The sequence below is a fragment of the Giraffa tippelskirchi genome, chromosome 1 (genome assembly GCF_054371585.1).
Source record: "Giraffa tippelskirchi isolate mGirTip1 chromosome 1, T2T-mGirTip1v1.2.pri, whole genome shotgun sequence".
NCBI classification, from domain to species: Eukaryota; Metazoa; Chordata; class Mammalia; order Artiodactyla; family Giraffidae; genus Giraffa; species Giraffa tippelskirchi.
The window spans coordinates 224,624,056-224,649,198 of NC_137275.1; the positions used below are offsets into that span (position 1 = coordinate 224,624,056).

The following is a 25,143-nucleotide window of genomic DNA, read 5'->3' on the forward strand; positions in this document are numbered from 1 at the left end:
GGCTTAGACCTGACTCAAGTATTTACTGCAATTCTAATTTTTAAATGCCGGTCATTATTAACTTAAAAAAAAATCCCCAAGTCAACTGGAAAAGGGATAACAATGGCATGAGCATTTGAGGGTAGGGGTTACCCCGAGACAGTTTTGGGGAGCATCCAGGCTAGAAGGGCCCCAGTGATATCATGTTCAACCTCCCAGTTTACATTTGGAGAAACTGAGGGCCAAAGAGGGGTAGTGGCTTGCTCAGGGTCCCCAGGGGACGGAAAGCAGAAAACCAGTCCCAGGCCCACTCCCATCATCTGCCGTGGGTGGCTGGCTCTTCCCCTCAGCCCACTGCCTCATGTTTAAGAGAGTGAGTTAGAACATGCACAATGGTTTCCCGAGGAAGTTTGGGGTTTTAATCGTGTCAGCGAGAAGGACCATTTCCGGAACCATGCGTGCCCCTGTGGTGCCTGTGGAGTTGGGCCTGGCACAGCTATTTCAGACCAAGCCACAGGGCCCTATTTATAGGCTGATGCGATTAGGTTGGTGTGGTCGGGAGAGGCTCGCCTGTCCTCTGCCCAGCCCAGCCATGTTGAAGGAAGAGGCCCTCGGGGGCGACTCTGACCCGTGGGTGAGTAGCCAGGGGTCTAGGGTTGTCGCCAAAGCCTGCTTGAAAGAAGGACTCCAGGGGTCCCTGTGCTGACTCCCCATTCAGCCTCTGGCCAGGCCCCATGCAGAGATGACCAGCTCCAAGCCTGTTCTCTCTGGGCTGAAAAGATCCTCCCCGGCCTCAGAGCAGGCCCTAGCAGTCAGGCCGCTCCAGTGTTTGCCCACCGGTCTTCACCCCAGGCCCGCCTCGCCAGCGTTTACATTTTCCGGTGGGGGGGCCATACCTCTGAGCCTTTGCCTCTGCTGTTCCCTCCTCCTGCCTGCCGGCCTCCTGTTCCCCAGAGACAAACACCCGCTCTGTTCATCCAGTGCTCCCCCCGGGTGGTTCATCGGGCCCTGCGCGCTTCCTGCCTTGTGTTCCCGCTGCCCTGCCGAGGAATCCCAAAGTTCCTGTGCACACCCCACTGGGCCGGGAAGTCCTGAGGCAGAGCCTGAAACAGGGAAGAGAGGGAGAAAAGCTGGTGTACCGGTCGGGCCCTCCTGGGCCATTCACCTGTCTCCTGTAGATGAGACACTATCTACATGCCATGCTACACAGGAGGTATTTTTAAAAGGTGCATAGGAGTGAGAGCCAGACTTTGGAATCAGGACTCTGCTCTGCACTTCTTAACTGTGTCACCTTGGGCTGACCCTCTCTGAGCCTCTGTTTCCCCGTCTGTAAAATGGGCATGTGCTAGCCTTGGGAAGCATTGTCAACAAGGCAAAGCTGAGAAGGACTTAGCATGTTGTCTGGCCCATTTTGAGCCTTCTGTGTGCTGTAGTGAGTGTTGTCTACTCAGGGAAGCAGGGAAGCCCCTCTCCAGGGCTCGGTGGGCTCGGGGTCCAAGCTTCCAGCTCCACCCTGTGTCCTCCCCTCCTCCCTGTCTTAGCCTCCTGGGCCTATTCTGTTCCCCAGATCTTTGTTTGGGGATTGTTTTTCCTAAGAAGTTTCCTCTGTGGTGCCACTGGATGACTCAGAGGCCTGAGTCACCAGGAGGCTGGGGGCCAGGGAGGAATGGAGTGGGCGGAGGAGGGAAGGAGAGAAGGAACCAGGAAGGGGCCTCCATTCCTGCCCAGGCTCTCCCCTAGCTCGATGGTCCAGAGCTGGCAAGGCCCCGGCGCTGCCCAGCCTCAGTTTTCCCCAGTGTGAGAGGTGCTGGGCATTGATGAGTGGTTCCCTTTGTGGGCTGAGGCTCAGAATCCCAGGTTCCCGGGCCCCACCCGGAGCTGCAGACTCCGAAGCTGGGCGTGGGGCCCAGGAATCCGAGTTCCCAGGAGCTCCCCGGGTGATTCCGCTGCACACCTGCTCTGCGGAGGAGTCTGGGAACCATGGAGCCCAGGGCTGCTTGCCCCAGGGCCCAGAGGGGCTGCTCAGCCTCTGCTTGGCTGTCTCCACTCACAGAGCGAGCACTTTTCTTGCTGAATGTCTTGGCAGAATGGTGCCCGGAAAGCACGTGGGCTTTAAGCAAACAAACCGGCTTTATCGAAGTACAATTTATATCAGTTGCTGGATAAGTAGACAGATAACTTACATACATATAATTCACCAGTTTGAACTAATTCAGTGATTTTTAGTAAACTTTCAGAGTTATGCCAACGTCATCACAAGATGTCCAGTTCAAGTACATTTTCATTACCCCTCATCTCCCCTAAAAGGGGCCCGTGCCCGCAGGCTGGCACGCTGCATACCCACCCCCTGATACCTCAACAGTCTCCTTTCTGTCTCCCGGGATGCACAGACCTGCGTGCCACTCCTGGCTTCACCCTTTTCTGGCTGTGTGCCATCCTGCAGGTTATCGCCCCTCTCTGAGCCTTTGATTTTTCCCGTTAGAGGGGGAGGTCAGCTCCTTGTAGCTGTTGTTTGAATTTCACTAACCTGCTTGAGTGTCTGATGCGTGTTAGGTGCTGGGGTGGTGGGAGCCTGGCAGGTAGCGCACACGATGCAGCCCAGCCCCATGGCACAGCCGTCACAATACAGCAGACGCCCAGTAGACTTGCTGTCTGTCAGACACTGGGCCCAGCCCTGGAACTGCTGTGTCTCCTTTGGTCCCCACAGCACTTCACTTAGCAGGTGAGTATTATTTATATCATTATTTATATCATTTCCATTTCATAGCCAGAGAAACTGAGGCACCAGGAAGGGGAGTGGCTTGTCATGGTCATGGGGGTAACGGGCAGTAGGGCTGGGCGTCTGTCCCAGAGCCTGTCCTCCTGGACCTTACGACACGTGGGGGTCACGGAGCAAGGGACGCAGTGCAGGGACCCAGCACAAGGGCTCTGGCACACAGTTCTCCAAGGGACGGGACTTGGGACAGTGGATGTGACATTGAAAAGATCGTAGATAGATGGTCCAGATCTTTCGTGACTCACTATGGGGTTACATCCCAATAAGCTGAAAAAATCTCAAGTTTATCCATGCATTTCATACTCATTTCCTATCATACACTTTTCCAACCATACACTTTTCCTACCTTACCTTCATACATCATAGCTTAGCCTTGCCTACCTACCTTGCTGCTGCTGCTGCTAAGTCGCTTCAGTCGTGTCCGACTCTGTGCGACCCCATAGACAGCAGCCCACCAGGCTCCGCCGTCCCTGGGATTCTCCAGGCAAGAACACTGGAGTGGGCTGCCATTTCCTTCTCCAGTGCATGAAAGTGAAAAGTGAAAGTGTGCTCAGAACACTTACACTAGCCTACAGTTGGGCAAAATCTAACACAAAGACTCTTTTTAAATGTCGTCTCACGTAGTTTATTGAATGCTGTGCTGTTGATGAACAACAGAATGGTTGTCTGGGTCAGAATGGTTGTAAGCCTACCGCTTGCTTCCCTTGGGATCGTGTGGCCCGCTGGGAAAGGTCGCTGGCTCAGGAAAGATCAAAACTCAAACCACGGTTTCTACTGAACATGTATTGCTTTTGCATCATCCTAAAGTCAGGAGATCGTGAAGTTGGACCCTCGCAAGTCGGGGACCACCTGTGCAGAGTTCCTCATAGGCAGACGTGACGGGATGCGGGGGGCATGATCCAGGTGTGAGTGACACGGGACACCGCAGGCCGTCCCCCTGGGCGCGCAGACAGGACAAGAGTGAGGAGCACAGGGCCCGGTGTGGGACACAGAGAACGTGGGGGTATGTGACGCTGGGCGCGGCGCCAGGTTATGACGCCAGGACCAGGTCCCCAGGGTGGGTGTGGGTTTGATGTTCGGCGGTAGGGCACAGAGGGTCCCTTTCTCAGGTCAGCGCCCGGGGCCCCAGCATGCAGGGGCTGGAGCCGGTTTTCTCCTCTCACAAAGGCCCGTCTGTTGTTTTTATTTTTCCCTCCTCCTCTTCTGCCAAAGAGTGGGAGTCTCCCAGAGGAGCGGGGCCCAGGGCAACCCCCCGCCCCTACCATCCCACCAGCTCAGACCGGGGTCAAGGCTTGGGGCCAAGTCAGCCTGCCAGGCTCCCAGGTCCCCTCTGTCCGAGGCAGCTGGGAGCCCCTGGTGGCTGGGCCAGCGCTGAGTAATTTTCCTCTAAGCCGCGCCCGCTCCTGCCCTCCACTGCCTGGCTGCTGGCTGTGAGCCTCTGGTTCGGGGCTTAAGGGAGAGGGAGCCCCCGTCCCTGCCAGCTGCTGTCAGAGTGCAGGGAGGAGGCTGCGGCTCACAGGCTTGCATTTCTGGAGCGCTCCGGGCATCTGACGCTCACTCCCTTATCTCGTCTCATCTGCACAAGTTCCCCAAGATCGGATGAGAAGACTGAGGCTCAGAGAGCCCGAGCCGCCGAAGTCTCACGGGCAGAAGCAGAGCCGAAGCTAGAGCCCCGCTCTCCTGGCGTCAGGAAACTGAGGATGTTAGAGGCAGGAGGTGTCGCAGAGGGTGTCGTAGGGGGGACTAGGGGGTGAGGCTGTAAGAGCACGTGGACACCGGATCCCAGAGGGCCTTAGACGCCAAGCTTAGGAGTCCTGACTTCTTTCAGTTCACACTGGGGCCTGCGGAAAGTAGGGAATGACGTGATCCCAGTGGATAATGGAGAGTTGAAGGCACTGACGAAGCTGGTGCAGTGGTTCCACAGGGGACCCTGAACCAGCACGACGTCTGGGAAGCCGACGGGGAAGTGAGTGTAAATGGGAAGCAGGTGGGGTTAAGCATCCCTGCTCTGGCCTCAGCCCTTGTGTATGTCCTGGGGGGATGACTCTGGAGTGTCCCAGAGGGTTCTGGAAGCTCTCAGGAGGAGGTACCTAGAAGATGATGCGGGTGATTGGGCAGATACTTGGAGGTGAGGCCGGAAGCACCCCTGGAGAGAGGAGGCCACACCCATTCCGGAGCTCGATCACGTGCCAGGCACTGTGCTCTGTGGACTGGATTTCATTAATTCTTCCAGCTGGTAATACTTATTCTCTGAGCTGGGAAAGGAACACAAGCATTCCAGTCTTATACCTCTGTTTATGTTTGAGAGGGGAAAGGACGTTTTTAAAAAGTCTTATTAAAATGAAAGGGATTAGCAAGGATAAAATGTATCTTTGAATCTCTGGTAGTTCTATTGTAGTTCAGCGTTTGAGATAAATTGCAAAGGATTTCTAACTACACTATAGCACTTGGAGTTTTTCCATAACTGATTTTTACCGGTATCAAGTTCTGGTAGGCCTGGGAGATAATCTGGCTATTCTGTACCCAAGGACCCAGGCTCAGAAAGGTTGAGTCACTTTGCCCAGGGTCACCTAAGTAGTAAGAGACGGGGCTGGGATTGAGTGATGACTCCTGAGCCCTTGTTCCTTGGGGTGGGAGCAGACCAGAGGAGAGGGGAAGGCGTCATGAAGAGATTTGTGGATGGGGTGGGAGGCAACGTGGGCTCTTGAAGTGCTGGCTGGAGACCCTCTCCTGAGATGTGTCCTGTCCTTGGCGCCAGCTGCGCCTCCAGATCTCTGGGCCTTGGCTGGGACCCTCCAGCCCTCACCTGCGCCGGAGGCAAGGATGCAGCGATGAGAGTCAAGGCTGGGTACAGGAGGCCAGCGGGCGTGTTTGCAGGGCCTAGGCACGTGCTGGGGCTTGTTTGGGGTGTTGTGGTTATTGAGCGCCTGCTGTGTACCGAGCACCTTCAGTTCTCCCAGACGACCCCCAGGGTAGGACTCATCACCCCAGTTTATAGAGGAGGAAATGGAAACGCTCAGAAGGGCCATTTGCCCAAGTGCCCCCTGAGGTAGGGATTCGGGCTCCGTCCATACTCAACCTGGACATGATCTTTTTTTCCCTGGATGGAAGTTTGCACACCCCTCACCCTGCCACTCGTTCTTGGTACCCTGAGCTGGCTGAGGCTCCCCTCGCTGTTCTGGGTTCTGTACTGTCTCCTCTGTCCCCTTTATGATTCTCAGAAGTTCTGCCTGCAGGGTGCCAACTGGCGCCCGGAGGGTGGGCTCCGGCGTTGCTGGCTGTGAGGGGCTTGGGGACAGAGAAAGGCTCCATTTGGAGCTTGCGGCAGGAGGGACCTGTCACTGTCCTCTGAGGTCCTGACGCTGTGGTTCCCATCGTGGTGATTATTGGCCTAGGTGGTGATTATTGGCCTTGATCCCGGGACAGACCTGGGGAAGCGGGGCGGGGGTGGGGTGGGGAACCTTGCTTGACCAGAGGCACAGACATCTTTTGCCTCTTGCTGTTCCTTTCAGAGTCTTATTCAAGTCCCAGGGCTCGAAGGGCCTTTAGAGATGGGCTACTCTGCTCATCACTTGGATCTCCTTGGCTGGGTCACCACTGGCCACTCCGTATCGCTCTGGAAGAAGGGGAGGATCCTGGCATTTTTGAACCTCTGTCTTATGTCAGGCATGATCCCAGGATCTTCCACATTTATGATCTCATTCAACCCTCAGTAAAATTTATTTTGTTTCTTTATTTGGCTATGCCAGGTCTTAGTTGCGGCATGTGGGATCTAGTTCCCCGACCAGAGACTGAACCTGGGCCCCCTGCATTGGGAGCACAGCGTCTTACCCACTGGACCACCAGGGAAACCCTTCCACTCACCTTTTATAAAGACATTTTAACCCTGATTTTCTACATAAGGAACTTGAGGGTCAGAGAGATACTAACAGAGGCTTTCTAAGCCCCCAGCAAACAACCACCACAGCTTTCTTTATACATGCTCACTGTGCTAAGCCCCCAAACGTCTTTTACTTTATAAAATTCTTGCAGCAACCCCGGCAAGAAGCTAGTCTAATCCCATTTTACAGATGAGGAAATGGAGGCTCAGAGAGCAGAAGCCACACAGCTGGAAGTGGTAGATCAGGGATTTATACCCAGATTTTCCTGGCGGGAGCTCTTTCCACAGTCACGAAGACTGTTTTTCTTCCTGCCGGGAAGCCCTTCCCCTCTGCAGCAGGGCGCCATCTCCTGCGGCTGTTGCTGCTTCTGGCTCTGGTTGGGGCCCCGTAGGCCCTGGTGCCCCAGGAGGTTGGCAGGTGGAGGCTGTGTCCCCCATCCTGTACTGGTCCTGCCTCACGGTGCCTGGAGTCGGGCCTTCTTGTCCTGCCGCTGATGTGTGTTTGTGCCTGGACTTCCCTGTCGGTGGCTGTGGGGTCCAGGGGCAGCTAGGAGACCGTTGTTTGCAGCCTCCCAGGGCCTCTGCCTCCCCCGAGAAGGGGAGACCGACTTCAAAGGGGACCCTGGCAGGAAGGGCTCTGGCTCACACTCATGGCCAGATCTGGCCGCTCCCAGGGCACGGGGTCAGGGAGTGGAGGGCCAGCCCTTTCTGAATGTCCTGTCCTGGCTCTCAGCACAAGGTGGGGCAGCCTCCGGAAGCTGGGAAAAAGCCAGTGGCTTCGGGCCTGGGAGAGTTGGCCTCTTGGAGGTGGCTTCAGCCAAGCCTCACTGGCCGTTTCCCCAACAGCTGTCCATGCCCAGGATGGACGGAGCCAGGGCAGAGGTCCAGCTGGCCCTTCCCGGGGGCCTTGTCATGTCATGGGCTCAGGCCTCGGCTCTGGCCTGGGAATGGAGACCTCAGCCCTGCCTAGTGCTCGCTAAGTGACTCTGAGAAGTTACACTCTTGCTGTTGGGGTCATAGTCTGCAAAGAGAGGATGAAGTATTGAACATTGCCACAAATAAGCCTTTCTCTGTGCTACTTGCTCCAGAGCTCCCAACCGGGCAGTACTGTCCCTTTCTACAAGTGAATGACCCAACGCTCAGAGAGGGAAAGCAACTTGCTCCGGGTCACACAGCCTGGAGCTGAGCTCAAGAATCTCACTGTGGCATCTGTAACGCCTCTCGGGCACCGCTGTACTGCTCACACATGGTGTGTGCACGCCGAGAGGCCTCCGTGCAAAGAAGCCGGCTGCTCGCACACAGGGCACTAACTCGGAGCTCTGACCGTGTTGTGCATCAGGCCTTCCGCCTCCTCCCTGCCCTGTGAGCTCCCCATTTTACAGATAAGGAAACTGAGGCCCTGATCACAGGCGCTGGGTCTCCCAGATTCTAAAAGTCCCCAGGGCTCCCCATGCTGAGGCCCTGTCCAGTTTTACCAGGTTTCATAACCGGCTTCTCTGTTTATGGACCGTTGTCCTGTTTAACAAAACCCCGGCCAGCAGGGCGGGTGTTCCCAGGAGGACCCAGAACCCAGCCGTGAGCCAGAAAGCAGACAAGCTCGGAAAAAGAGGGCTGCTCGTGAGTGGCTGGCTGCCTGGGAATCAAGAACAACAGTGTTTGGTGCAAAGAGAAAAGAACAGGGTGGTGTCTTCCAGGAGTGGCCAAGGCCTTTTGTACTCTGTGGCCGGGGGCGGAGGCTGAGGCGGCCTCCTCCCGGCGCTGGTAGCTGCCTTGGGAGGCCCACGGAGACACGGAGGCTAGCCTAAAGTCTCCAAGGGAGCGGGGCCAAAGCCGGTGGTGGGTGGTGGCAGTCCTGTATCAAACTGCAGGGGAGGGATGTGGTTTGATGCTGAAAACTGCATCCTGTGTGGAGCCCATAGTGATGCTATGCCCCCCCTGTGTAGGTCAGGGGCTCTGCTCCAGAAGGACCTGTAGGGGCACCCTGGACAAGTGTCCTCATTTTACAGGTGGGAACTTTGAGGGTCAGAGACCTGTAGGTTCCAGATGTGGCTGCAGAGCCAGGATCTGGGGAATGCTGGGGCTGAGAACGAGGCTCAGAGTCAGAGCTTCAAGGCCTAGCCGTTCTTTTCCGTATGGAGACCCTGAAGAGCAGATAAAGACGGTGATTTGGCCAAAGTCACCCAGGAAATCAGCAGGAGAGGCAAGCCTGGCCCTGGGTGGGGAGCTCTTCCTTCCTACTCAGAGGTTTTCTTTTGCACTTGAGCTCTCCTTGCTCTTCTGAACTGGTACATCCCCTTCCAGGCAGGGAGCCCGGGAGCCTGTGGTCCCCTCACAGTCTCCGCACATCACTGCCCTGCAGTGAGAGTCTCTAGGCTGTGGCTGCCCTGAGGGCAGGGGCCGGGGCCTGTTCCCCAGGTCTCCAGCGCCAGGGACCCAGGCTTCAGAGCTGTGTGACAGGCACAGCTGCAGGGGCCTTTGTGATCATTAACCTGGGGTCAGTGACCCTGGGCTGGTGGGCCATGACCCGTGGGACCAAGGCCAAGCCACACCAGCCCTCTGTTAATTACCAGCTGAGCAGAAGGGACTGCTCAGCTGGGCTGGATGCTGGCTCAGGTTCACTTGGGGTGGGGGGTGGGGTGACTGGGGGTGACAAGGCAATTTCCTCTTCCTGATGGTTTGAATTTTCCAAATTGTCTAATGAGCAGATATCACTGTATCTATTTTTTAAGGTATTATTCCTAGATCAGTCTTTAATTAAAAAAAAAAAACTACATCGGAGAAACTCTTGTAAATAGTTTCAAACCCTATAGCACATTGAAAAATTTTTTCACACAAGTATACTGAGCTGTAATATAGATACCATTAACAGTTCACCCATTGTAAGCAGACAGTGTTAAGATTTTTAGTACCTTTTTCGGTTGGGTAATCATCACTGTAATCCAGTGTTGGAATGTTTTCATCACCCTAAAGTGTTCGCTCATGCCAACTGCAGTGATGTGGGTGCCTAACCCCAACTTCTTCATCTCTTTCAAACAAACTGACTTGACAGTTTGGTGTTTACTGTCTTTGATTTTCTTAAGGAGAAAATGTATGCAAAAACAGACACCCTAGTAAAACAGAGGAGAGGAGCCACGGTAGAGTTGCTACACAAGGTGCTTTTTGCCCTTTGAGGTTGCTCCATGTTTGTTGACTGCCTGCTGTGTGCTGGGCATGGTCTGCGCTGGCTCGTTCTTTTTCACAGCTGCAGAGTGGCCCATTGTATGGCAGCTCTATGATTTATTTAACCAGGACCCTTGGGTCCTTTCCGGTTTTCTTCCAACAGGGCTTCAGTGAACATCCTTGCACGTATGTTTTTGTGTTCCTCTGTAAGTCATACTGAAGGAAATGGCACTGTTGTCACATTGCGTGTTTTGAATTTGCGTGGATGTCAGTTGCTCTCCAGAGAGGGGAAACTGGGTTATGCTTCCATCAGGCGCGTATGAGAACAGTGGGGTTTTATCACCCTCCAAATGCCTAGGGAGAGGGAAGAGCTCTCTAAATTTAGGCCAGAGACATCCAGTGCAGGCTCTGCAGGCCCAGGACTAGACATACAGCCTTGAGAAGTCAGGGTCCTCTTGTGCGTTCCCACGGACACTAAGATAAAATTCAGACTCTTCAGGGATTTCCCTGGTGGGCCAGTGGTTTAGAATTCACCTGCCAGTGCAGGGGAGACAGGTTGGATCCCCGGTCTGGGAAGATTCCACATGCTGCAGGGCAGCTGAACCCATGCCCGCAACTCTTGAGCCCGAACTGTAGAGTCCATGCTCTGCAACAAGAGAAGGCACTGCAAGAAGAAGCCTGTGCGCTGCAATGAAGAGTAGCCCCGTTTGCTGCAACTCGAGAAGGCCCACTTGCAGCAGTGAAGACCCAGAACAGCCAAAAATAAATCAGTAAATAGATAAAACAAAAAACAGGCTTTCTGAGAAACTCTTAACCTATACCCATATATGTCTTAAAAAAACATTCAGACTCTTGCGTGTGGCACACAGGCCCTTGTGACCTCTGCCGCCCTCTCTAGCCTCATCTCTTCCTGTCCTGGTGTTTCAGACAGGATCCCTATCAGTCACTGCAGTGGCCTGCATTTGCTTGCCCTTTGCCCATGCTGTTCCCTCCCCTAGGATGCCTTTCTTCTCAATCTCCCTCCTCCCTGTCCTTTAAGGCCCAGGTCACAAGTCCCTTTGTCCGTGAAGCCTTCTTATAATCCTTGCAGTCTGATTTATCTCTTCTGTGTGTGTTCCTTTAGCCCTTTATCTGACCCACAGTCCCCCTTAAATGGGAACGAGTTGTGTGTGATGGAGGGCAAACTTCAGCCTGATTAGACAGAAGCTGGGCTCCAGGAGGAGCTGGGACGGATGACTGGAGCTCATGGGGAAGGAAGACAGGAACTCCCATTTACTCATTGGCAGACCAGGCTGTTTTCACACACACAAACTGACTGGATTCTCAGCAACCACTTTATACCCATTTACTAGATGAGGAGACTGAGGCAGAGAGGAAGAAAGTAACTTACAGTGGAGGTGGGTATCAAACCCAGGTCTCCAGCTCCTTTGTTCTCTTCCCGGTCATTGCATTTCCCTGTTACTGAGAAAGGAGGAGATCTGGAATGCAGAGGGAACTAGGAAACAGAGACACCGAGTCCAGCAGAGGAGTGCGAGGGTAGAAAGAGGGGTTGTTGGAGGTGGGAAGCCGGCCTGGATGAGTCTGAATAGCACTTACAACCCAGTGACTGTAAGTCTCCAGTAGGAGAATAAGGGATGGGAAGGGAGCCTGGGAAAAGGGGAGGAGGCTCGAATCCTTGTCTTCGCCAGAGGGAACCATAGATAGGACCTAAAACTGAAACACAAGAACAAAAACAAAACAACCCCCCACCCCAACCCCGAACCCCAAACAACAAAGGCTGGTTACCTAAGACATGAAGGCAGACCACAAAACCATCAGCTAAAGGAGGAAGATAGAAGTGGGTTGGTTACCTGGAGGTACAAGTAAGTGGGGTTGAGAAGTGAAACTTTGTATAAATAAGGGGACTTTAAGTTTTGAATAAAAACAAACTTAACAAATAACTTTTAGACTTCCCTGGTGGTCCAGTGGTTAAGAATCCACCTGCCAAGGCAGGGGACATGGTCAGGGAAGACATCATATGCCTTGGGGCAGCTAAGCCTGTGGGCCACAACTACTGAAGCCCACATGCCCTGGAGCCTGTATTCCGCAGGAAGAGAAGGCACCACGGAGAGAAGCCCATGCCCCGCAACGCGAGCGTAGCCCCTGCTTGCTGCAACCCAAGAAAGCCCCGGTGCGATGAGGTGCAACCACAAAGACCCAGGGCAGCCCAAAATAATTTTTTTTTAAATAAAAGGTAACTTTTTAATGAGGAAGGAAGGAAGGGTGGTTTTGAGTAAAATAGAGCCTGCAATCCCAGAAGTGGAGAGATCTGCTCGCCCCTCTGTCTGGCTTGCTCAAGGGTCCAGTGAAGGTCAGCCCCTTGAACCATGCCCTTAGCTGGTGACAGCCACATGCTGCCTAAGTGGGCCATCCACCCAGACCACCTGGGGTCCCGTCTTGACTTTCATTTCCTAGTTGTGTGCACATTGCTTGGCCATTCTGAACTCCGTTTCCATCTCTTTAGAATGGGGCTATGAATAGTACCCAGTCCATAAAGGATGTTCATATGATGCTGAAAACCTTCAATACCTCGTAGTTAGCTCCTGTTATTTTTTGCTGGAGATGTTAGGGGTGGAGAGGGGAGAGGTCCTGCATGGATCACACAGAAAGCCAAGCTGGGGGGATCCCTGCCGTTCATGCGTGTGTCCATTTAGTGTGCACTGAATTAGCACCTGCTGTATGCCAGGCCTTGTGCTTGGTCTCCGCCCCGGAGCTGGAGTGAAGGGGCGGCCGCGCCCTTTGGGTCGGTCCCGGTGGGAACCCCGATGTCTCTTAAAAACTCTGGGCCAGATTCCCGCCCCTCCCCGGCCCGCGGGGGCCCAGCCCTGCCCTCCGCCCTCCCAAACGGGGCGGTCTCCGGCTTGGGCGGAGTGGGCCGGGCGGCTACTTAAGGTCAGGGCGAGCCGGGCGCCCCGGAGTCCTGCCTCCCGGGTCTTCTGCCGCCGTCGCTGCCATGGCTGCGCATCGCTGCGCGCTGCTGGGCGCGCTGGTCCTGGCGCTGGGCGCGCTGTCGCAGCCGGTCCGCGCGGCCACCCCGGCGCGGGGGGCGACCCAGGCACGGGCGCCGCAGGGGCGGGTGTCCGAGGCGCGGGTGAGTGCCCGGGGGGGGGCCCCCGGAGTAACTCTTTATTGTAAGTTCTTGCAGATACAGCGCTAGGAAAAGGGGAGTAATTCAGGTCTAGAATGGAAAAACTGTTTTGTTGCTTTGTAAGTATCTCTTGCTGCTTCCGGGGCTCCGGTGGAGGGGGTGGGAGCCTCAGCCTGGCTGTTCCCTCCCGACAGGCTAACCTCACCTTGGCCGGATTTCTTCCCTCAGCGCTGCCTTCTGATTTCTCACCGATCTCTGCCGCCCGATTTCTCCTTCCCTCTGCCTCATTTCTCGCCTTCCCTCTGTGATTTCTCTTTTCATCTCAGTCTTCTTTCTCATCTGATTTCTCACAGGATTCCCCTTTTTCCTGGATTCCCCCCTCTTTCCTGTACCATCTCACCTTCGCCTTCTTCCCTTCATCACTTACTTCTCCCCTCTCTGATACCTCCTCTGCCTTGTCTGGTTTCTCCTCCCTCCAGCTGTCCTTTTATGTTCTCCACTCCGCTGCCTGAGTTCTCCCATCTGGTTTTTTGACTTCTTCCACCAGATCCGGCCCGAGGTGACCTGCGCCTGCTGATCTCCCTCCTCTGACTCCAGGCTAACCATCCCGCTCTGCTCCGTTTGCAGCCCCCGTGCATGGTCTGACCGCCTGTCCTGCATTCTCCACCACCTCGTTTCCAACAGGCTCCCGCAGACCCCGGCTGCGTCCTTTCGCCTTTTCCAAGAAATGGAATTTGGGGGTGGGGTGGGGTTTTAGGGGCAGGAGGGAGGAGGCAGACAGCGCAGGAGGCCGCTTGGGCTCAGCCGTCTAGGCCCTTCTTGGAGGTGTGATGGGGACGTGGATGGGGCGTGGGGAAAAAGAGCAAAGCAAACAGGCCGTGTGGCCCTGGGCCAGACCCCTCCCCTCTTGGGGCCTCAGTTTCCCGATCTGCAGGGTGGAGTTGGCTAATGAACTCTATGAGGACCCTTCTATTTCTAAGGGCCACTGAGGATGCTGGAAGGGTTTAAGCTGAGCCCCTGGCCACCCCCAGATTTGCCATTGCCATCTGAGGGGTCTCCCCGTGGTCCCCAAGCTGCTGGAGTCTGGGCCAGTTCCTGCTCGGTCATTTCCTGGCTGGGGGTCCCTGGCTTCACCTCTCTGTGCTGCAGCTGTTGCATCCAGCTGGCACTGAGACAGGAAGGGAGAAGGGAGGGAGAGCCTTCTGTCCCCCCATCACCGGGGAGACGAGAAGGAGCGAGAGATGCCGGCCAGGACGGGCTGGAGCCTAAACCCTGCCCTGTGTGCTCACTCTCTAGGACGCGGGGGGAGAGTCAGGCTCAAGTGAGGCGCTCTTGGTGCTGGAAACCGCCCTCCCTCATGCCCCAGGGTCTGCCCCGCCGCGGTCCCTGCCCCGCTCAGGCTCTGCCCTGTCTCTTGCAGCCGGGCAGCATGGTGGTGGAGCACCCCGAGTTCCTCAAGGCGGGGAAGGAGCCCGGCCTGCAGATCTGGCGTGTGGAGAAGTTCGACCTGGTTCCCGTGCCTCCCAACCTTTACGGAGACTTCTTCACAGGCGACGCCTATGTCATCCTGAAGACGGTGCAGCTGAGGAACGGGAACCTGCAGTACGACCTCCACTACTGGCTGGGTGAGACGCCCCGCCCCAGCCCCTCTGCTGGAGAGCACAGACCTTTGAGACTTGGTCCCCAGCAAGCACCCAAGGGAATTTAGCGGCTACTGAGCATCAAGCATGTGCCAGGCCCTTGGATACGTGTTTCCAACACTGTAGAGCCAGCCTCCCAAGTTCAGACCCCAGCTCTGCCCTTTGGCAAGACATTCAGTGTCTCTGTAAATTGGATGTGATGGTTGCACCAGACTCCCTCATAGGACTGTTGTGAGGGTTAAACAGGCCACTATCTATGGACTCAGGACGGGGGGTTTCTTAAACCCAGGACCCACCCTTTCCAGCCAGATTCTAGTTTGCCCTTCCGAGTCGGGAGCCTGAAGTCCTGCCGCGGCTCTTCTGTGTGACCCTGAGAGTCCTGGCCCCTCCCTGTGCCTTGACTTCCTGGTGCTCCCTGGCCTGACCTCGGGTGAGTGAGTGCTGGGAGGACTCTTAGAGACCTTGGAGTCAACTCCCACCTCCCCCATTATACAGATGGATTCACTGAGGCTCACAAGAGGCAGGGCGTTTCCCAGCTTCTCCATCCAGGCTCTGGCACTGCAGCTGGCTCATGCTGCTCTGACGTCCCGCAGGCAATGAATGCAGCCAGGACGAGAGCGGGGCGGCCGCCATCTTCACCGTGCAGCTGGACGACCACCTGAACGGCCGGGCTGTGCAGCACCGTGAGGTCCAGGGCTTCGAGTCGGCCACCTTCCTTGGCTACTTCAAGTCCGGCCTCAAGTACAAGGTGGGTGCCGGGCAGTGGGGGCAGAGGCACCGGTGGCCGGGCTCACTCAGGCTTGTGCAGCTATGTAGGCAGACAGGCCGGAGCTCAGCCCTTGGAGTTGGCTAGCCCTGGCTTTGAGTTTCGGGCCCTTGCTAGCTGTGTGACCTTGGACAAATCACACTCCTTCTCTGAGCCTCTGGTTTCTTATTAAATTGAGAGAAAAAAATTTCTGTCATTCCACTAGGTGGTTTTCCTCGCCCCAGCAGTAAAAGGTGGGCCATAGGGGGAAGCCTAGCGTGCCCAGGGCCTGAGCCTCTGTCCTCTACTCTGAGGCCCTGCCAACAGAGGGGCCTATTTTGGATATTTGAAAGGGGACCCTTGACCCCATTCTCTTTCTGTTTTTTGAACTCTGAAGACTCTGAGCTCCAGCCCCTTGTCACATGGGGATGAGCAGAGCCATGCTGGGAGCCCCAAGAGGCTGTTCCCAATATGCTCTGTGACTTCTGGCAGCCGCTTGGCCTCCCTGAGCCTCCGTGTCCTCTTTGGTTGCATGAGAGCCGCTTGTACCTCCCCTTCTCGCCGGCGGGGAGAGGATTTGGTGAAGGCATAGCTGGAAGATGCCTTGCACGGGGCTTGGCGTCTTGGAAAGGCTCCTCGAAAGCTGGTATTGCATAGCTGGGGTTCTCTTTGGTCAGGATAGGGAAGGGATCACAAGCTGTGATGGCCTTAACATCAGAGTGCAGACCTCTTATTTTAAGGGAGGGAGGAGAAACTGAGGCACAGAGAGGTTAAGGAGTGGTCCAGGCCACACAGCAAGTCAGTCTCCGAGCCAGGACCGGAGCCCACGTTCCCTGACTCCCAGCTTTTTCCCAGTACACCAATCTGCCTCTCATGAGCAGGGTTCAGGGTAGGTATTAAGCCTCATCTATGCTGCTGATATGCTGTGTGACCTTTGAGAAGTCATTGTCCATCTCTGGGCCTCCAGGGCCTCTGTGTTAGCAGGGTGGTGATGCTGTCTGCCCAGCTGACACACTAGGGATTAGATGATGGAAAAGCTCTAGAGATAGCAGAGGGCGGGGTGTGTCCTGGGAACTGGGCCTCAGCCCCGGGCTGGGTGAACCCGGGTTGGATTCCTGGAGCCTCCCAGCACCCCCTGCCGGCCAGTTCACCCCTCCCTAGAGCGCCTTCTACAGACCTGTCCAGCTCTGCGTTCTTTCTGGAGTCTCCTCTGGGGCCCTGGTACCAGCAGAAGGAGAGGAGTTTGGAACCCAGGCCCTGGACGGGGAGAAAGACTGGGACTTTTTGCAGCTCCTAGAGCGGCAAGTGGAAGGAACACTTAATCGAGAGTTAGAGAGACTGGCCCTAAGGCCACCCTCCTCCCTGCCGCGTGCCTCCGCGTGGTGCTCTCACACATTCCCTGTTCGTCCTTCATTCCAGCAAGTATTTATCAGGCCCCTGAGCAGCAGTGCCTGCTTCCTGTTGCTGCTGTATGGACAGCAGTGACTTAACTTGTGGACAGATTAAGCGGCTTACAGAGCTGGTAAGCGATTGAGCTGGGATTTAAACCCAGGTACGAAGGGCCTGGTTCAGAGAAACATTTGAAGACGCTCTGGGCTCTTTTCTTAGTTCAGATGGAGCCTAGGAATTCTCATGTTTGGCAAGTCTCCTCCCCGCTCTGGTGATTTTCCCAAGATGTTCTTGGACCATTACTCTGAAGATTGCTCTAGGGGAGGGGTTCCTAACCCCTCCTGCATTTGACTTCAGTCCTCAAAGGCCCTGGCTTTTGGTGGGAATGTGAGGTCCACGGCCAGTCCTGTTTTCCACCTCCCGCAAGTCCTCTGGTCGCCCCCGCCCTTGGCAGGCCCAGCCCAAGGTTCTTGGCCTGGCACCCTCATCAATTATAGATCTCCGAGGAGCAGAGCTTGTTATGCAAGACTTGTTTCTGTGAAAGCCTGCTCCTCTGAGCCAGTTCTGTGCTCGGGGTGTGAGAAGGGGCAGGGAAGGGATGAGAGCCACTGGAAAGGGCTTTGCTAGCGCCTGTCTTATCTTGTTTTCTGACCCTCAGATCCTAAAACGCACTGTTTTTGATCCCTCCTCCTCCTCCTGACTTTCAGATGGAACCTCAAAGACCCCAAGGAGCTGGGCTATTTGAAACCCTTTGTTCCAGCAGAGTCTGGGCTGGGCTGAGTCCTGGAAGCCCCTGGCCCCAAGGAACGCGGTGGGAAACCCACAGAATCCCTTGGATCCTTCCTGTCCTCCCTCCTGTTTTTAGATAAGGAACCCTGAAATTAGAGGGTAGAGGGGATCAGCGCCAATCAATAGTTTTTGTTTGTTTGTTTAATAAAGAGCTTAACATATTTTTAAAAGGTAGATCTTTATAGCTTTTACCTTTCTTCAGACTACAAGTATAATACAAGCTTATTGTAAAATGTCAAACATAGAAATAAGGCTTTTAGTAAGTAAAAGGTGCCCAAGAGTCTACTCTTGGAGATATACACCAAATAGTACGTAATTTTTCTCTCTATATATGAACATGTAGATGTGTATATTTATATATAGACATAGAATTTATCCTGGCTTCCCAGGTGGCACTAGTGGTAAAGAACGCACCTGCCAATGCAGAAGACGTAAGAGACCCAGGTTCGATCCCTGGGTCAGTAAGATCCCCTGAAGGAAGGCATGGCAACCCACTCCAGTGTTCTTGCCTGGAGAATTCCACGGACAGAGGAGCCGGAAGGCTACAGTCCCTGGGGTCACAAGAGTCAGACACAAAATGAGCAACTAAAACAACAACATGTATCTTCACTTTAATTTGGAAAATAGCTTTTAAAAAATATTCTATTAAATTTTGTTCAAATAATTTGATGCCAATCTCTGTCCACTAATGCTTAGACAATATAAAGCAGCAATCAGTCTTAAATATTAAAGTAAAAATAATAAAAAATAGTAAAACTTTACAAAAAAAACCTTGCCCCTTATGCTTGTAGATTCACTAATGTCTCCTGACAGCTTACTTTTATTTTTGTATTAACTGATCTTTCCAATTCTGATTTCCTAGATCAGTAAGATTAGAGGAGTTAATTAATCAGGAAATGCCTGTCCACACATTAGAAATCTGTATCTTTTATAAATTCATATACAGAGAACTTATTGGAGCCAAGATTTATGACATTGAACAACCCTTTTCCTATTTTAAAAGAAAAGTTTCTATTGTTTTTGACAAAAAAATAGAAGACATGCTTGAACAAGTAAAATATTTTAGAGATATATTAAAATATGTTAAGGGTCTTTCTCTTCCCTCATTTTCCCATAATGGCCGGTGTGTCCGTTCAGCACCTTTTGGAAAAGCTTTTCAGATCCACCGTCTCTTTCCACATAGATGGAGTCCCAGGCTGAGCACTGCCCATAGACACTCAGGAGGTCCTAGACTGGTGGACCTGGGCAAGGCTGGTCCCGGGAAGGGCAAACTTGGGGGTAAAACTTCCACCAATTATCTGGGATCCTGGGCATGGGGCTGAACCTCTTTGCACCTCAGTTTTCTTGCCTGAAAAGTGGGGTAATGAGATTTGCGACCTCAGGAGTTTGTGGGGACCACATTGCATGTCCGTGACAGAGGAGCCTGGCATGGACTTAGTAAGAGGCAGCCTCTGCGGTCACTTCCAGATGAGCATGGGGCATTGAATCATCTTCCCCAGCTGCCCTTCCTTACATGCTTCCCAGATGGAAGGCCTCTGAAGCCAGGTGGAAAAAAAGGCTCTGAGAAGACCAAGGCGGTCCTTCTGAAACACTACCAAGGGGACGCTGTTGAAAGGCTTCATGCTGGTACCAAGAAAGGACACCAGAGGGCGCTCCCACTCACAACAGGGAAAACACATTTCTGCTTGATGACCTTGCTCAGAACAGTGGTTTGTTCCTGCCTCCCATCTGGATGACCCTAGTGAGCTGGGCTCTAAGAAAACCTGCTGTTGGGGGAATGTGGGCCTTACCGATTCGTTTACACCCAGGTTTGAAACCTAGCTCCACCGTTTATTAGCTTTGAGATCTCAGGCAAGCCTCTTTACTTCTGGCATCTGTTCTGCCCATCTGTAAGATGGTGATAATGACGCCTCCCTCACAGATGACTCCTGCAGAATGCCCAGCACAATGGCATTATCATGTCACAGCCAGTTCTGTGTTGCCTGCTGTGTGTAGATGTGACAGGAACCCAGTCACACTCGTTTTGCCCTCACGGACTCAGCACAGCAAGTCAGACTTGGCTTTGCTCTGCAAAGTGAGGCGTCAGCAAGGGACCTGGTGGGGGCTGCAGTTCCGGCCTCAGTGGCCTATGATGTGTGGCGCTTTGGAAACGGGAGACACGGCTACACTCCAGAGCTTTGCCACATGCTCACTGAGTGCCCTTGAGTAAGGCACTTCACTTCGCTGGTCTTCAATATCAGTGCAGTTCAGTTCCGTCGCTCAGTCATGTCTGACTCCATGCAACCCCTTCAGTGTACCCATGGGTAAGATGGGAAGCTTGTGAGCACCTTCTCAGCTCTGACTTGAGCTCCCTGGGGCTTGGGGCCAGCGAGCATCCAGGGCTGGGGACTGCTCATAAGGACACCCAGCCCACCTGACTTTCTCCCATCCCAAGGGTATTTTTTTTTGGCCATGCTGGGTCTTGGTTGCTGGGCGGGTTTTTCTCTAGTTGTGGCTAGCAAGAAATACTCTACTTGTGGCGCGTGGGCATCTCATTCCAGGGCCTCTCCTGTTGCAGAGCAGGGCTCTAGAGCACAGGGGCTTCAGTGCTTGCAGCATACGGGCTCAGCCGCTACGGCTCCCGGGCACCAGAGCACAGGCTCAGCAGTTGTGGCCCATGGGCTTCGTTGCTCCTTGGCATGTGGGGTCTTCCCAGACCAGGGATCAAACCCATGTCTCCTGCATTGGCAGGCGGATTCTCCACCACTGAGCCACCAGGGAAGCCCCCAAGAGCAGTTTTGACCGCTGCTGGGAAGCCCTCCTGAGCTTCCCTGGGACTTGATGATGACTGTGGAGGGTGGCGCAGCAGGGGCTTAGATTGCCGTTGCAGAAGGAGGAGGCCTGAGGCTCAGAGAGGGCAGGAAACTTATCCAAAGTCACCCAGCGCTCTAGTGGCAGGGCAGGGACTTTGAACCTGAGGTCGGTGCTCTGTGCCTTACCCACAGCTGCCTCTGAAGGCACAGCTGCACTGCTGCAGCATCATGGGGGTGGGGTAGGGGACAGTCTTGACCCTTCCTAGAGAGCCTTGAAGGATGGGAAAGATTTGAATGAGCGCTTCTTAAAGCGGGTTTTGTAGAACACTTGAGCTGCAGGCAGGATGTGGAAGAGAAAAGCAGTATCTTGACTCAAGGCAGGGAAGTGCTCTCTAAAACATGACAAGCGAGTGTATTTACCATTGGACTGTCCAGTGCCTTTATGATGTGCGGATGTGCATTGTGTAACAGTCAGGGGGCAAGTGAAGGACATGCCTTATGCTTCCCTGATCAAGGAATCCTTTCCTTGCAGAATATCTTGGGGGATTAGCATTCCTTAGAACATTCCTTGGGGAATGCAGGTTTTGAGAAGGGAATGTTTATAGCATTTTGATCCAGGAAAGTGGGCCCCGGGGTCTTTATTAGTGGAGTACGAGATTCAAAAGGGCGGCAGCAAGGTGTAGAGGTGGGGTATCTGCTGGAAGTCCACTGGTTCATGGGCCAGAGTGCCCTTCAGATCATTCCTATCGGTTCCCCGGACCCTCCCCCCTGGACTAACGCTGTCTCCTTGACCCAACAGAAAGGAGGCGTGGCATCAGGATTCAAGCACGTGGTCCCCAACGAAGTGGTGGTGCAGAGACTCTTCCAGGTCAAAGGGCGGCGTGTGGTCCGTGCCACCGAGGTGCCCGTGTCCTGGGAGAGCTTCAACAATGGTGACTGTTTCATCCTGGACCTGGGCAACGTGAGTCCTGCCCTGCCCTTTCTCAGGGGCCACTGGAGGGCCCCAGGCTTGACCTGGGGAGGTGGGCTCATCCATGTGAACAATATGAAGACACAGTAGGGCGAGTCACAGGGACAGCAGCCCCCATGTGCTCTCTGTATGAGCAGACACACCTGCAGAGACTCAGGTAGAGGTGTGCACGGTGTGTAGACTCGTCATACACATGCACACAGACCTGTGAACGGCTTCAGTGGATGTACAGTCCCCCTGACATGTTGATATGCGTGTCTCGTGTATCTTTTATTCATACTCACTCACTTGCATTTATATGGGGGGCATGTTCAAAAGCTATAGACGCTTGAAATATAGCCAATATGTTATAATAACTACAAATGGCATATAGTCTTTAAAAATTGTAAATCACTGTGTTGTACCCCCGAGGTTTATATAGTATTGTAAGTCAACTGTACCTCAATTAGAAAAAACTATAAGCTCTTGCCTAGTGGGTGTAGACATGTCATCATGATGAGTGTCTACACGTGAAGACTTGGGCGTGTTGTTCAAGGACCCGCATGTGTGCATGTCATTGTGTTGTTGCACGTGCTCACTTGTATGTGGCTCACTTGTATGGGTAAGTGTGGGATGCACTTACCCAGGCCCACCTTACAGATGTGTGATGCTTTGTACACATTCTTCCCACATCCACATATACTCAGCCCTGCAGGAGGACCTGGCCAGACCTTCTGTCCCGAGCCTCATATATACATGTGGTATAATGTCTATTGGAGAGGGAAATGGCAGCCCACTGCAGTATGCTTGCCTGGGAAATCCCGCGGACAGAGGAGCCTGGCGGGCTGCAGTGCATGGGGGGGTCGCAGAAGAGTCGGACATGACCTAGCGACTTGACAGCAAGCAGAAACACACTGAGTATCAGCTTGTTACGGAAGTGTGACAGGCACACGGAAGACTGTGATTCTGAGCGTGCAGCTCTGTAAATCTGACGGAATGGACATGCCCAGTAGTTAACACTGGATCAAGAACATCACCAGCCCCTGGGAGGCCCTGTGTGCCTCTTCTAGTTCCTTCCTCCGCATGGGTAACTATCACCCCAAACTTTCCCCACCAACAGTGTAGACCAGTTCCACCTGTTCCTGAACTTCATGTACCTGGAATCTTTCCTTTGGATGTCCGACTTTTTTTGCCCAACATTCTCTTTCTAAGGTCCATCCATGTTGTTGTTGCCTTTAGTTGTAGCTTGTTCCTTCTCCTTGTTATATAACATGTGCCACAGTTTATCTGTTCTACTGTTGACGGACACTTGGGATAGTTTGGGGCTCTTCCAAGGGTTGCAACTCTGAGCCTTCTTGCACAAGCCTTTTTTAAAACGGTTAGGTACATAATTTTATTAACACTAATATTGATTCATGGTTATTACACATGAATGAAAATCCATGGTAGAGAAAGAAAGAAAGAAAGAAAGGGAAATACCATCAGTTCAATAATTCTCAGGGATGATGTGAGCTATCTTGAGAGCAACCAGTCGGAATCACACACTGCATTCTTGCACACATCTTTTGGTGGACATTTGCATGCATTGCTGTTGGGTATGTTCCCAAGAGAGGGATGGCTGGGTTGTAGGATATTTGCATATGGAGCTTTAAAAAGGCACAGTCAAATGGTTTTTCAAAGTGGTTGTACCAATTTCACTCCCACCATCAGGCAAACATTTGTATGCACATTCTGTATGTAGGTGTACCTATGAAAGATGCATATCCGCAGCACACCCTCACTTGCCCTGGTGCTCATAAATGACTCACAGATGACACCGTTGTGCTTGGCTGTGAGTACACGTAGGTGTACCTATGAAAGATGCATATCCGCAGCACACCCTCACATGCCCTGGTGCTCACAAATGACTCACAAATGACCCTGTTGTGCTTGGATGTGAGTACATATGTGCCCTCCCTCATCTGGGCAAGCAGAGGACAGGTGAGCTTGTCATGTCGCCTGGCAGGGCGTCTGTGAAGGTGGAGCGGAGGGCACCGCCTTACATCGGGGCTTTCTTTTACAGGACATCTACCAGTGGTGTGGCTCCAGCAGCAACCGCTTTGAGAGGCTGAAGGCCACGCAGGTGTCCAAGGGCATCCGGGACAACGAGCGGAGTGGCCGGGCCCGCGTGCACGTTTCTGAGGAGGGCGCCGAGCCTGAGGCCATGCTCCAGGTACCTGCAGCTGCGTCCTGGGAGCGCAGGGTGGGGCTGAGCGAGGGCGCAGGGGGCTCTTTCCTTCTCTCTACCCAGTAGGCAATGTTGAGGTGACTTGGTTTTTCTGCCGAGCCAGAAGAGTCTCTCCCTGACCTTTCTCAGACTCCCCTGAGAGGCGGGGATGGAGTCCCAGGATCCAGTGTATCCGGGCCGTGAGCCACACCGTCCTGCCGAGAGGGCTAGATCCTCTAACAGAGCTGAGCAGGAGGGTCTTGGCATCTTCTGAGGACAAGCCTGGTGCTAGAGCCAGTTCAGAAAGAGACAACGGAGACCCAATCCCCTCTTTCCTCTTCTGACCATTCCAATTAGTTTATAACCCATTTCCTCAATTGCATGACGGGCATCGCCAGCCAGTGTGCTTTGGGGATATATCAGTAGAGGTAAAGATCACTAGGAAAAGGAGGAGACCATAGGCTCTGCTTCGTGCCATTTGTCTCTCCTGCTTGTCTGGGGCTGTTGAGCGCTGGTTTTTAGGAAGAGCAGAAGGTGATTGTTATGGGGAAAGAGCCTAGACACCAAGCATGGCTTGAGAGGGGCAGTAGCTGGGGCCACTGAGGCTGGAGATAGCACAGAATGGAGGCATGAAAATAGATTCTAATGTCACAGGGGTTCAAATTTATACTTAGCCACCTTATAGTGGTGTAGACTTTATTTTTCTGGGCTCCAAAATCACTGCAGCCATGAAATTAAAAGACGCTTACTCCTTGGAAGGAAAGTTATGACCAACCTAGCTGCTGCTAAGTCGCTTCAGTCATGTCCGACTCTGTGCGACCCTATAGAAGGCAGCCACCAACCTAGGCAGCATATTAAAAAGCAGAGACATTACTTTGCCAACAAAAGTCCGTCTAGTCAAGGCTACGGTTTTTCTAGTGGTCATGTATGGATGTGAGAGTTGGACTATAGAGGAAGTTGGGCACCGAAGAATTGATGCTTTTGAACCGTGGTGTTGGAGAAGACTCTTGAGAGTCCCTTGGACTGCAAGGAGATCCAACCCGTCCATCCTAAAGGCAGTCGGTCCTGGGTCTTAATTGGAAAGACTGAGGTTGAAGCTGAAACTCCAATATTTTGGCCACCTCATGCGAAGAGTTGACTCATTTGAAAAGACCCTGATGCTGGGAAAGATTCAGGCAGGAGGAGAAGGGACAACAGAGGATGAGATGGCTGGATGGCATCACCGACTCAGTGGACATGAGTTTGGGTGGGTTCAGGGAGCTGGCGATGGACAGGGAGGCCGGGCAAGCTGCGGTTCATGGGGTCGCAAAGAGTTAGACACGACTGAGCGACTGAAGTGAACTGAACTGAGTGGTGTAGACAGGTACTTCTCTGGGGACCTGGTTCCCTCTCCTGTGAAATGAGAGTGGTAATTTGTGCCTCTTGAAAGTGAAAGTTGCTCAGTTGTATCCAACTCTTTGCGACCCCATGGACTTTACAGTCCATGCAATTCTCCAGGCCAGAATACTGGAGTGGGTTGCCATTCCCTTCTCCAGGGGATCTTCCCGACCCAGGGATCGAACCCATGTCTCCTGCGTTGCAGGCAGATTCTTCACCAGCTGAGCCATAAGGGAAGCCCCTGTGCCTCTTAGCATGGCTGCGAAGGGGAAATGAGGTCTGTTGAAGGTGTGTGGTAGGGGGTGTTGTAGCTGTGCTTATCCTTCTTAGAAGGC

The 25,143-nt window shown here is 53.6% G+C and overlaps 1 protein-coding gene across 9 annotated transcripts in view; it reads left to right on the forward strand.

Annotated features, from left to right (window-relative positions):
- Positions 1–25,143, forward strand: part of GSN (gelsolin) — a 56,161-nt gene that overhangs the window by 16,295 nt on the left and 14,723 nt on the right. For 3 of the 9 annotated variants that reach the window (XM_081528964.1, XM_081528953.1, XM_081528975.1), the window contains 4 exons: positions 14,342–14,546; positions 15,155–15,309; positions 21,076–21,237; positions 23,288–23,437. In XM_081528964.1, the coding sequence (XP_081385090.1) occupies positions 14,351–14,546; positions 15,155–15,309; positions 21,076–21,237; positions 23,288–23,437 (663 nt within the window). In that variant the 5' untranslated portion in view covers positions 14,342–14,350. Of the gene's footprint in view, positions 1–530; positions 614–12,747; positions 12,925–12,969; positions 13,041–14,341; positions 14,547–15,154; positions 15,314–21,075; positions 21,238–23,287; positions 23,438–25,143 lie in introns of those variants that run through there. The other 6 variants (XM_081528942.1, XM_081528931.1, XR_014065082.1 and 3 more) reach the window with 4 other exon arrangements.